The 11,341-nt window shown below is 50.2% G+C and overlaps 1 protein-coding gene and 1 long non-coding RNA gene across 2 annotated transcripts in view; one reads left to right on the forward strand and one right to left on the reverse strand.

The window, feature by feature from the left end:
* The window catches only part of LOC149985230 (uncharacterized), a 40,774-nt gene that overhangs the window by 21,063 nt on the left and 8,370 nt on the right, over window positions 1-11,341 (forward strand). The gene's annotated exons all lie outside the window — the stretch shown is intronic.
* The window catches only part of LOC110501970 (zinc finger homeobox protein 3-like), a 14,257-nt gene continuing 2,976 nt past the window's right edge, over window positions 61-11,341 (reverse strand). The window contains exons 2-7 of the mRNA XM_036955551.2: window positions 10,821-11,341; window positions 10,094-10,668; window positions 9,693-9,924; window positions 8,555-8,802; window positions 3,870-7,592; window positions 61-3,766 (exon numbers count right to left, since the gene is read on the reverse strand). The exon at window positions 10,821-11,341 is cut by the window's right edge and continues 1,295 nt beyond it. Of these exons, the coding sequence (XP_036811446.2) occupies window positions 2,912-3,766; window positions 3,870-7,592; window positions 8,555-8,802; window positions 9,693-9,924; window positions 10,094-10,668; window positions 10,821-11,341 (6,154 nt within the window). The 3' untranslated portion in view covers window positions 61-2,911. The remainder of the gene's footprint in view (window positions 3,767-3,869; window positions 7,593-8,554; window positions 8,803-9,692; window positions 9,925-10,093; window positions 10,669-10,820) is intronic.

Genomic DNA, 11,341 nt, shown 5'->3' on the forward strand with positions numbered 1-11,341 from the left:
TGACCTCTGGGTCCAGGGATCGACCCACAACACACACACACAAGACATTGGGCAAATATGTCCACCAAACCAGACTTTATTTACCTCAGTGGCTATGGAAAGGGGGGGGGGGGGGGGAGAAAACACACATCCATTCGCAAACTAGGGAGAAGGAACAAAGTTAACCACTGGAGCAAGAGACTGGGACAGGTGCACAACACAGGTATCTTTTGGTTATCACTACGGCAACAGCTTCCAGGAACGACACAATATTTACATCTTACAGTTATTCAGAAAATAAGCAAAAGGAATAAAACAACAATATGTACATAACTGCCAAGTGGTACAGTATTTGGAATTTCAGTACAGAAGAAACATCATTGGTATTGTGGTAAACATTGGTCAGATATAGAGCTATGGATAAACAGAGTTAGAATCCTTTGGAAGGTTAGCCTGGATGACAGACTGTTTCTGTGTTCAGTGTCACTGCATGGCTACAATCTGTGTGGCTACATGACTACGTGGCTACCCAGGTACATGGATACGTGTCTATGTCACTACATGGCTACATTGTTGCCTGGCCTATAGCAGAGACAAGCATGGCTACATAGCTACAAGGCTACATTGTTGGCCTAAAGCAGAAACAAACATGGCTAAACAAGCCAGCGACACAAGATCAGAAACATACTGGTACACAGACCTGTGGAAGGTTTGGGCTAGATACAATCCAACCTGCCATAGAACAGCTATGCAGGATCTTACGTATAGAAGTATCTTATCTTTATAGTGTCATTGTAACTTCTTTGTATCTTTGTTCAGAAACCACTGTCCACATAGTAATACATTACTGAGTAAATACTGCCGCCCCAAGTATCTCTTTGTTAACATCAGAATAAAAAGGTTAGGTTATGAACAGCGTCATGTGTGTTATAACAGTTGTTATTAAAGTATTAAAAAATACGTTAGCAGCCAACTGGACATCCTCAAAGACTGAGATAGATTCTTCCATCTGGTTAAAAAGACATTGACATTGAGGAGGAAAACAGTTCAACCACTCTACACACTGCAATGGCTCTGAAGTAGTTCCCTACTGAGTATGGTACACTAGGGGCTGGGGTTTGGTTCCCTACTGAGTACACTCCTACTGAGTGCACTAGTAGCTGGGGGGGGGGGGGCTTTGAGAAGTGCTCCTCCATCCTAGTATAATAACAGGTTTTGGTTTATCTGGTGGTTACAGTGTACACTCACCAGTGGCCTGGTGAAGACAGATACAGCAGTTCTGATACAGTCACTCTTTCTTCCCAACAATCAATGTTACATTATCAAGTCAACTTTTGAAGTTGTTTTTTGTGGGATTTATGCATCGACGGTTACAGTGTTATTGTCTTTGGGTTGTGTTTTAAAGCATTCGATATTATCATAGTTATTACTGTTACTACAGTAATATTGTTACATTTATAGATCAAAAAGAGGAGAGATGAGAAAGAGAGCGAGAGAAAAATGGTTGGAGTGTGTGAGAGAGTTAAGTGCACACAACATCTAAAGTTTTCATCGGTATAACACAACATCCGAAATTGTCATCAGTATAACGTCAGTAACTCTCAGTGAGTATGGTTCGTCAGAACAGAGGCAGTCTCAGGGGAGACCGAGTCGACCACATGAAAGCTACATACTGTACATTAATTTACCCCTCACACCATTTAACATTGTAATAATGTAATAATGGAACTATCAATTATCGGTCAGAAAGCTCAGATCTCTCAAATCCAGAGAGGTTTCTTTTGAATCACCATTATAGGAACTTCATATCAACAGTCAATATTTACATCATCAAGGTTTCAAAACAGACTTTGTGTCTGGCATTAGGAACAGAAGAGAAACTAGTACATTACTACGACCAAATAAAAAACAGTACAGTTGGCCTGAGTATAGTAGACATTATATTACACATCATATCGGTATTTACTTACATAAGAAGAAAAGGCAACATCATAACGCCTACATTATGTTCTCATACACCACAAAATTACACTTTGTCTTATCAAAGCATAATAACGACCGTTAATCCAGAATATTCATATTCATTAACATTTACTAAACACAGACAATGTTGTGTAGTGTTTGGTTAAAGTTGTGACATGTATTGGTCGAACGTTATCAAAATAGCTTCTTATATGCCCTCTCACAAAGGACAAAGTGGACTTAGCTCAGTGCTATTTGGCCTATTATCCACATAAGGAGCTCAGTACATGTGCAGTAGAGTCATCATTGGCTTGAGAAGGTTGAGGTCTGCTTCAGCACCACGTAGACCAGTCAGTCTATTGATACGCACCAGTCTCAGTTCTACTCTTCACTGTATGGTTTGTACTGTGGTTTGGAAATTAAAACCACCATGTTGACAACACAATCCACGGACATGTAAGGTTTTGGTTACGAGCTTTGGAATCCAAGCCAGTCTTTGCAGATGCTCTTTGTAAAGAATATTTTACATTTTTGTTTTCCGTAGCTGCTTGTGTTTCTTTCAGTTTTCTTAGACTTTGAAAGAACGTTCTATACACTAAAACATCTAACAGTTTGATACTTGCACTTGTAAAGTCTTTAAACAGAAGTGGGAGGGGCACATACTGTGTCCTGGTTCTCCAGATTCTATTGTCAGAACAGGGACATCTGTTGGCATGGAGGGGTTAACTCCTGAGGTATCGGTTGGAGGACAGGAGAGGAGGGGAAATCAAGACAGAGGAACAGAGGAGTGGTGTCTTAAAGCTCTAGAGGAGGTCTGCCCTGTGATGTTTTGGGGCTGAGTAAGGGGTGAGGTACACTGGTAGAATGCTCTTTGGCTTCTGTGGCATCTGGTTGGTTTATTGTTGTGAGTGACGTGCACTTAGTTCATGGCTGTATGCGTTCTCTCCCCTGTCCTCTGCTGCCTTTCCCTCTATCCTGTGGTGGGGTCAACTCTGAGGCTCCTTGCCCTCTTCTCCTTGGCCCGGCCATTCTGAAACCACACCTGCACCACCCTGCGTGGGAGCCCCAGCTGCCGTCCCAGGCCCTCACACTGCAGGGGGCTGGGGGTGGGATGCTCCCTGTAACAGGCTCTGAGCTTGGCCACCTGCTGGGGGGTCATCTGTGTACGCTGCCTCTGCTGCTGCTGCTGTCTCGGTCCATGCCTATCCACACTCTCAGACAGACTTGGACTGGAATTCTGGTCACAGTCTTGCACGTTGAAGCTTGCCATCCCATATTTGTATCCCAGAGACAACAGATTGCTATGGTTACCCTCATGAGCCTGGTCAGACGAAGGGAATATTTTTACTGACAGACCTTCTTCCTCTTCCTCCTCTTCCATGTCGGGTTCGTTCAGGTCAAAGGTCAAATCTGTTTTCCCAGAAATGTATTTTCTCTCAGTGGGGATGACCCCGGGGCTTGGAGAGGGATGAAAGGGGTTCGGGGAGGGATGGAGGGAGGTAGGGAGAGAAGGATGGTGGGAGAGAGAGGGAGAATGCTGGAGGGAGAGTGGGGGACCCTCCCTGTCTCTGTAGGATCCATGGTTGTGAGAAAAGCTGAAGTCATCAGCGGAACCTATCTGATGAGACAGGCCATAGGCAGGTCTGTCAGTCTGGGACCAGTGGCGGGCCCTAACATGGGCGTCCAGGGCACTTTGAGCCTTGAACAAAGCCCTACAGAACGGACAGCGCCTGTGGTTGTCACCCAGACCCGCACCTAAACCTCCTCTCCCCAGGGTCTGGAGCTGGCCCTTCCGCTGACGAGCCCTAGTGTTCTGGAACCATACCTGAGAAAGGACAGACAACCACAGCATTATTACATGTTATTACACAAAAGATGATTCAGCATTACAGAATTAAAGAAATGTTACTATGAGAATGATAAAGTACCTGCACCACACGTTTCTTCAGCCCTGTGTCCCTGGTGATGCCCTCCAGTGCAGAGCGGGTTGGGTTGGAGTTCAGACTGTAGCGCTGGTATAGAACCTCTAGCTGCTCTGCACTGATGGTGGTCCTCTGGCGCCTATCCCTCCTCTGCTCATCCCCCTCTCCCTCCCTCTCTCCCCCTTCCTCTCCATCACCGGCCATCACATCACTCATAGGCCTAACCTCGGTCCCTTCCTCCAGCCTACGCTTCAGAGAGGGCAGGGCTGGGCTAGGAGCAGAGTGGGTGGTAGTGTATGGGGGCAGGGCTGGGCTAGGAGCAGAGTGGGTGGTAGTGTATGGGGGCAGGGCTGGGCTAGGAGTAGAGTGGGTGGTAGTGTATGGGGGCAGGGCTGGGCTAGGAGCAGAGTGGGTGGTAGTGTATGGGGGCAGGGCTGGACTAGGAGCAGAGTGGGTGGTAGTGTATGGGGGCAGGGCTGGGCTAGGAGCACAGTGGGTGGTAGTATATGGGGCCAGGGCTAGGCTAGGAGCAGAGTGGGTGGTATTGTATGGGGGCAGGGCTAGGCTAGGAGCAGAGTGGGTGGTAGTGTATGGGGGCAGGGCTGGGCTAGGAGCAGAGTGGGTGGTAGTGTATGGGGGTAGAGCTGGGCTAGGAGCAGAGTGGGTGGTAGTGTATGGGGGTAGAGCTGGGCAAGGAGCAGAGTGGGTGTTGGTGTATAGGGATAAGGGTGGTTGGTGGCAGGACGATAACAGGGACTGGTACTGAAGCATTGACTGGAGGGCTATGGGCTGCATTAGACCAAGGGGGAGGAGAGAGGGGTCTATGGGGAAGGGAAGAGAGGAGAGGTTGGATAAAGGAAGACGGGGCAGGGGGAGTTGGGGTAAGGGGAGAGGGGGTATGGAGAGTTTGGGCTTGTGTATGATAGTTTGAGAGGGGTCAGGGCAAGGGGTGTTTGTCGTTGTGGTACTGTCCTGCTCTGAAAGTGGTTGTGGTTGGCGGGGGGGTGGAGGAGGAGAGGGTGTTGGTGAGGCTCTGGCATGAACTGGGAAGAGGGAATTAACTGGGGCTTGGTCTGGGGACAGGGTTACAGATACGGATGCTGGTGCTGGTGGTGATGGCACAGCTGGGTCTGTGTCTATGGTTGTTAGGGTTGCAGCTGGGGTAAGGGCTGGGACTGAGGTTTGGGAGACGGCGAGGGATTGGGCTTGGTCGAGGGTTGAATCTGAGGCTGGTGCTGGGGGTAAAGGTGCAAGTGCAGGTGCTGAAGCTGGGGTTAGGGGTGCAACAACAGTAGTCTCAGTGTCCCCCGGTGTGAAGGGTCTGAGGGGGTAGAGGCGGTCGTACTGCAGCCTGTACTGTCTGGAGAACATCTCCAACACTACAGGAGGGATCATCTGGCGGTGAACAAACTCCTGGTGGCTCTTCAGGATCAGAGAGTCAGAGAACAGCTTCCCACATTCTCCACATTGCTTCTCCTCCTCCAGGCATCCCTCCATCTCTCTGTTCTGCTGTCTCTGTCTGCTCTGAGTGCTTTGTAGGGCCAGCTCCCAGCCGTATCTTTCCAACAGAACTCTGAGGGCCTTCTCTGCTCTCTCCTTCTTCTCACTCTCCTGCATCTCTCCATTCTTCTCTCCATCTCCCTCAGGAGGGGAGGATGGGTTGAACTCTTTCTCTGTCTGGTGGAGGTGGGAGTCACTGCCAGCGGTCTCAGCCTGGGTTTCACATTTCGGGGTATGGGCTGGAAACTGGATTCCATTCGTCTCTGGCTGTGGAGATGGAGGTTCAAGCCTCTCTATCTGGGGGTGTTGGTCCGAGGTGGTCTGAGGGGAGACAGCTGAGGTGGTCTGAGGGGAGACAGCTGAGGTGGTCTGAGGGGAGACAGCTGAGGTGGTCTGAGGGGAGACAGCTGAGGTGGTCTGAGGGGAGACAGCTGAGGTGGTCTGAGGGGAGACAGCTGAGGTGGTCTGGTTCATAAGGGTTGTGTTGGGGTTGAGATGCAACCCTCCAGAAAGGTAGAAGGACAGGAGCAGCTGCTGCTGTAGAGAGAATAGGCTGTCTGGGGATAAGGGGAGGGGAGGGAAGAGGTTCCCGTGTTGGAGAATCTCTGCTGCTGAAGGGAGGTGCTGCTTTAGGAGGTTCTGTTGCAGTAAGGGGAGGTGTGGGAGCAGTGTTGGACTAAAGAGCTGGGGCTGGAGGAGGGCTGTGTGTTGCTGTATCTGGGCTTGGGCTAACTCCTGTTGCTGCTGTAGTATCTGGGCCTGGGCTAATTGCTGTTGGAGTAACATCAGGTCCTGCTGTCCTGCGGAAGCGGCCAGGTCCTCTACTCTCCTCCTCTTAGCCTGTTGACCCTTAACCTGCCCAGAGACACCCACACTCAGCTGGGCTTCACTCAGGGAGGAACAGGGACTTGGGGGGGCAGGGGCTGGTCTGGTGGCTGCTGGGGGGTTTCCCCTGGTAGATGCCTCTCCTCCTCCAGGCGAAGGGCTGGAGGCAGGGGTCTGAGTTTGGACCAAGGATGGGACTGGGGTGTGGGGAGCCTGGGTTGAGGCTGAGGCTGGAGTTTGGTGGGTGTGGGGGTTCAGTGGTAGCTGGGTCCGAGCTGCACGGGCTCGTGTCTGGTGCAGTACAGAACGGAGGTGGATGTCCAGGGTGGAGCTCTGGCTGTAGGCCACCCCACACATTCTGCAGCGGTAGGGCCTGGGGTCAGGGGCCAGGCTGCAGCGGTAGGGGCTTGGTTCCAGGCCCTGGGGGGTGTCAGCATGACTGGGGCTGGAGTCATGCAGGGCCCGTCTGGCTTTGGCTCGGTGGAGGTGGGACACAGAGTTATAGTGGACCAGCAGGATGGTTCTCTGAGTGAAGGACTCACAGCAGACTGAACACTTGTAGGGCCGAGTCGGGTCCAGGAACCGCTCCAGAGTCGGGTTCGAGCCCTTGATGAGGGGGCTGGGTTCTGACCCTGCCTCCTCCTCCTGCTGCCCTGAACCCTTGTCACTATTACTAACCCCAGGACTGGGCCTCTCCTCCTCATCTGGGTCATCCTTTTCATCCTCCTCTCCTTCATTTCCCTCCTCCTCATCTTCTTCACTCATACTCTCCCCCTCCTCTTCCTCCCCCTCCAGGCTGGTTGGTCGTTGGATGTGTGCTCCAATCTGGTCAGGGTGTGTACCCTGTAGGTGTAGGTCCTGTAGGTGTGTGTTGAGCAGGTGTCTCTGCAGGGCCTCTTGGCTGCGGCAGCGTCTGGGGCAGAGGTGGCACTCTGTCGCCGCCCTCATGGCATGGTACTGCCAGTGCAGTTTCAGCTTCTCCTGTGTTCGGAATGCTAGACTGCACCTGCCACAGCGGAACCTGTAACAATGACGATCAGAGGAGGGAGGGGCATCGCTGGGAGGAGAGGGAGGTAAGGCGGATGAAGGGAGGTGGCTGAGGGAGGGAGAGGGAGGAGTGGGGAGGGGGGGGGAAGAGCTGGGGGACTCTTCGAGGTGAGAGGTGTTGTCCTCTGCTAGATGCTGGTCCTCACAAGGACGGGTGGGCAGATCTTTGGCTGGTATCACTTCTTCTTCATTTATATGGGAGTCGTTTGATTGAGACTCATTTCTGAGGGACTCCTTTGCGTAAAAGTCGATTGTGTTGGAATCGTTTGTTTGATATTCGTTTGTGTTGGAGTCGCTTGAATGAGAATCCCTCTGCAGTGTCTCTTTCTGTAGTATCTCTGGCAGATCCACTGCCACCTGGAAAAGAATCCAACAACAAAGGTTTTGAACGTCAGTCTGAACCTATCCAGATGACTGATTGCCTTTATAGTCAGTCAAAACAGTGTCTTTCCTGTTTGATAGTGCAGACGGAATAATAATAGTGATGCTCCTGTATTGTCTACATCACCTCATTCTCCCATTAGACACTTTACTTCTAAATCAATGAATAATAATACGAGACGGAGGGAAATAGAATGAAGAGTGTTTTTATATCAACCACACACACAGAAAGAAGACACACACACACAGAAAGAAGACACACACACAGAAAGAAGACACACACACTTGGCATGGCAGAGACAGAAGAGACACATACACATATGCGGGTGAAGCAGTGAGAGAGTGAAGGTCAGGCTTAATCTTGAGAGAGTAATTGGAAAGCGAGGAACATAATGGCCATCATCACCCCAGACTGAATTAATGAACCTACACTACTATCAGAGAGAGAGGGAGAGGGGTGGAAAATGGGGGCTGTGGTGGCAGAGAGATGGAGAGAGAGGAGTGGTTGAGAGGGGGTGAGAGAAAGAGGAGGCGGAGAGAGAAAGATGGAGAGAGGGGGGGTGGAGAGGGGGGACGAGAGAGAACAAGGGGTGCAGAGAAAAAGATGGAGAGAGAGAAGATGGGTGGAGAGAAGAATGAGAGATGAAAAGGGAGTGAGAGAAAAAGGGGAGAGAGGAGAGGGTAAGAGAGATGAGAGGAGAGGGAGGGGTGAGAGAGGGATGAGGGGAAAAACAGGAAGACTAAAAGGAAGAAGGCAGTCAAGTGAAGTCAGAGAGGGAGACAAAGAGCACTTAGCATGCTGGGTAAAGTAATGGAGGTTGGTGATGTGGAGAGATGAGCACTCTTTGTTTGCTAGAGACACTAAAAGCAAACTCCTTCAGCTTGATTGCACTTCTGCTTATGAAAGGTAGCTAGAGCACACCCACACACACACTTACAGTGCTCATGAGCTTCTCCACACAGTCCTGGGCCACACTATGAGTGAGTGTGAGGTGACGTCTCAGGTGTGTGTGTACCAGTGTGTCCTGGCACAGTGGGCACTTGGCAGTAATATGTTGGTCAGTGGTGTGCTTGTCGGTTCTGGGGCATTTGGGAGAGAGGGGGCTCTGTGTCTCCTCCAGCCAAGAGAATGATCGCTTGGCTGGGGATAAGGAATCTCTCCTCTCCCCCTCCTCACTGCTTTCATCTAGAAAGATAACACATATGTTAATACACAGCAACACACACACACTGATTGATCCATTATTGATTTTCTATTAAAGAGCCTCCTGGGATTCAGACCAGTTCATTCAGACCAAATACCTGCTATTGACTGTTTAATACAGAGTAGCAGACAGAGTTAGACCAGATTTAGACCAGACAGAGATAGAACAGAGTACAGTAGGAGTCATTAGAACAATACTCAGAAGTCTAGTTTCTGACCCTCACTAAGCCTAGTCATGGACTAAAAAGCATGCTCGAATGGAGAATCTCTATTGACAGTGTCTGGGTAACTGGCCTGAAAGTTATATTCTGGAATATAACAAAGTCATTTAACAGATGCTCTTATCCAGAGTGACTTACAGGAGCAATTAGGGTTAAATGCCTTGCTCAAGGGCACAACGTCAGATTTTTGTTCACCTCGTCAGTTCTGGAATTCGAACCAGCAACTTTTCGGGTTACTGGTCCAAAGCGCTTAACCACTAGGCTACCTGCCACCCTACAGTTCAATAGCAGTGAGTCGGTGGGTGCTTGTTAGCGTTGTCGGGGTGATAGGGGATGTAACGAGCATGTGTATCGACAAATCAATTAACCCAATTGACCCCTGACCATAATCAATCATTCCTTTTCTCTCAATCACTCTCTCTTCACCTTGCTCCATCTCTCCAAGTTTCTTCTAATTTCTTCTCTCGGTTGACTTACCCTAGGTCTGCAGTTAATTTTCTCTATCCTATTTATACATTTGTTCTGGACTGATGTACAAAATATGGTCGAAATTCCCTCTTGCCAATGTCTACAATAATCCCATACTTTTAAATTCCACAAGTGCACACTTCAGAGAGAAGGGAATGGGAAAAGATGACCTGAATGTATTACCTATCTCAGGACTGGTACACTTCCTGATGCTGAAGATAGCAGCTAGCTCCTCTCCTTTATTCAGGCTCTTCCTTTTCACAAGCTGCAAGCGGTGAAGCTCCTCCCTCTTATGATGACCCGTGGAGTGGGTGTGTCTCAGTAGGTGGAGTTTAGAGCGGGAGGAGTAATTACACAAGACACAGTGGAACGACCAGGAGCCTCCAGCTACTGCACTGTCATACTGCTCTAAGAACTAGAGAGAGAGGGAAAGAGAGAGGGGGAAGTTGGAGTTATACAAGGTGTGATAGAAAGAAATATGTACAAAATAAATCTGGTCTCTGTGTTTTATTTGCTGTCTATATGCCAAATATTTCGAAACAATTGTATAGCCCAAAAACAGCAATTATTGTGTTTGTACTGACCATGTAGACTCTGAGGCTGGCCTGGTGTTGGGAGTTGGCGCTGTGTATTCTCAGTTTCTCCAAGCTGGTGGTCTGGAAGTCACACACGTTACACTTCAGCTGGACCAGGTTGCCTGTAGCAACCAACTTCCCAACTTCCTCCCAGTCCACAGCCTCCCCCTTCTCCCCTCTCTCCCAGAGGTGGGCAGCCAGCTGGTAGCGGGCCCTGTGTCTGTCTGTCTGGCAGTGCAAAGTGAAGTTAGCTGTGAGGGGGGTGCTGTAGCCACACAGCCTGCAATAGCAGCCTCCGGCCACCAGACAACGCCACTCAGACTGGGGCAGGGAGCGGGGAGCACTCAGGTGAGACCCAAGAGACTCCAGACTGTCAGAGGAGAAACTGAAACACACCAGGCACCGGAACACACCACGGTAGAGGGGAGATGGGGAGGAGAGAGACAGGGGAGGAGGAGGAGAGGGGGATGGAGAAGAGGATGGTGAGGAGGAGGGAGGAGGAGAGGGGGAGGGGGTCAGGGTTGAATCTGGGGCAACTGGCTCCTCTGCTGTTAGTTGATGCATATCCAAAGACTGCTCCCCACCTAGAACACACACACACACACACACAGAACACAGACAGGCCGATACATATAAGCATGGATATAATCAAGTATCAACCTAACTTGACGTGCCAGCGAACAGAACCCAACAGAACAGTAGTTAAGTATGTGTCAGTGTGTGAGTAGTCTCTCACCTGTGCTGTGTAGCAGTGTGAGTTGAGGAGGCAGACTCCTGCAGTGGGCCAGGTAGTAGCTTCTCTGCAGCTGCAGTATGTTGTGTGTGTGTTTCAGGCGCAGCACATTTTGTGTGTGTTTCTCGCTGGTGGTGTGTATGCGCAGGTTCCGTGCAATGCTGGTCTCATAATCACACACCTCACACTGCCACCTCTTACCCTGGGAGGAGGGATGGCTGGGGTAGGGCGGTGTGTTTTCAGGGGGCTGCGTGACTTCGGGGTGTGTGTGTCCGTACACCTGACCGCCTCCCGTGTCTCTGACAGTGGAGCCCGCGCTGTGTGTGGAGTGTGTGTGTGTGCTGTGCGCATGTTGTGTTTGTCCCGCTGTCTGTACGTTGCTGAGGTGTTTGTCTGACTGCATGTGTATGCTGAGGTTTCCTTTAGAGGACGTGGAGTAATCACACACACCACAGCGATAGGGCTTGTACCCACAGACATAACTCTCCCCTCGGGATAGACGAGGATGGGCCTTCCCTGTGCTA

This window comes from Oncorhynchus mykiss, chromosome 2 (assembly GCF_057628025.1).
Source record: "Oncorhynchus mykiss isolate SJ-2025 chromosome 2, ASM5762802v1, whole genome shotgun sequence".
NCBI classification, from domain to species: domain Eukaryota; kingdom Metazoa; phylum Chordata; class Actinopteri; order Salmoniformes; family Salmonidae; genus Oncorhynchus; species Oncorhynchus mykiss.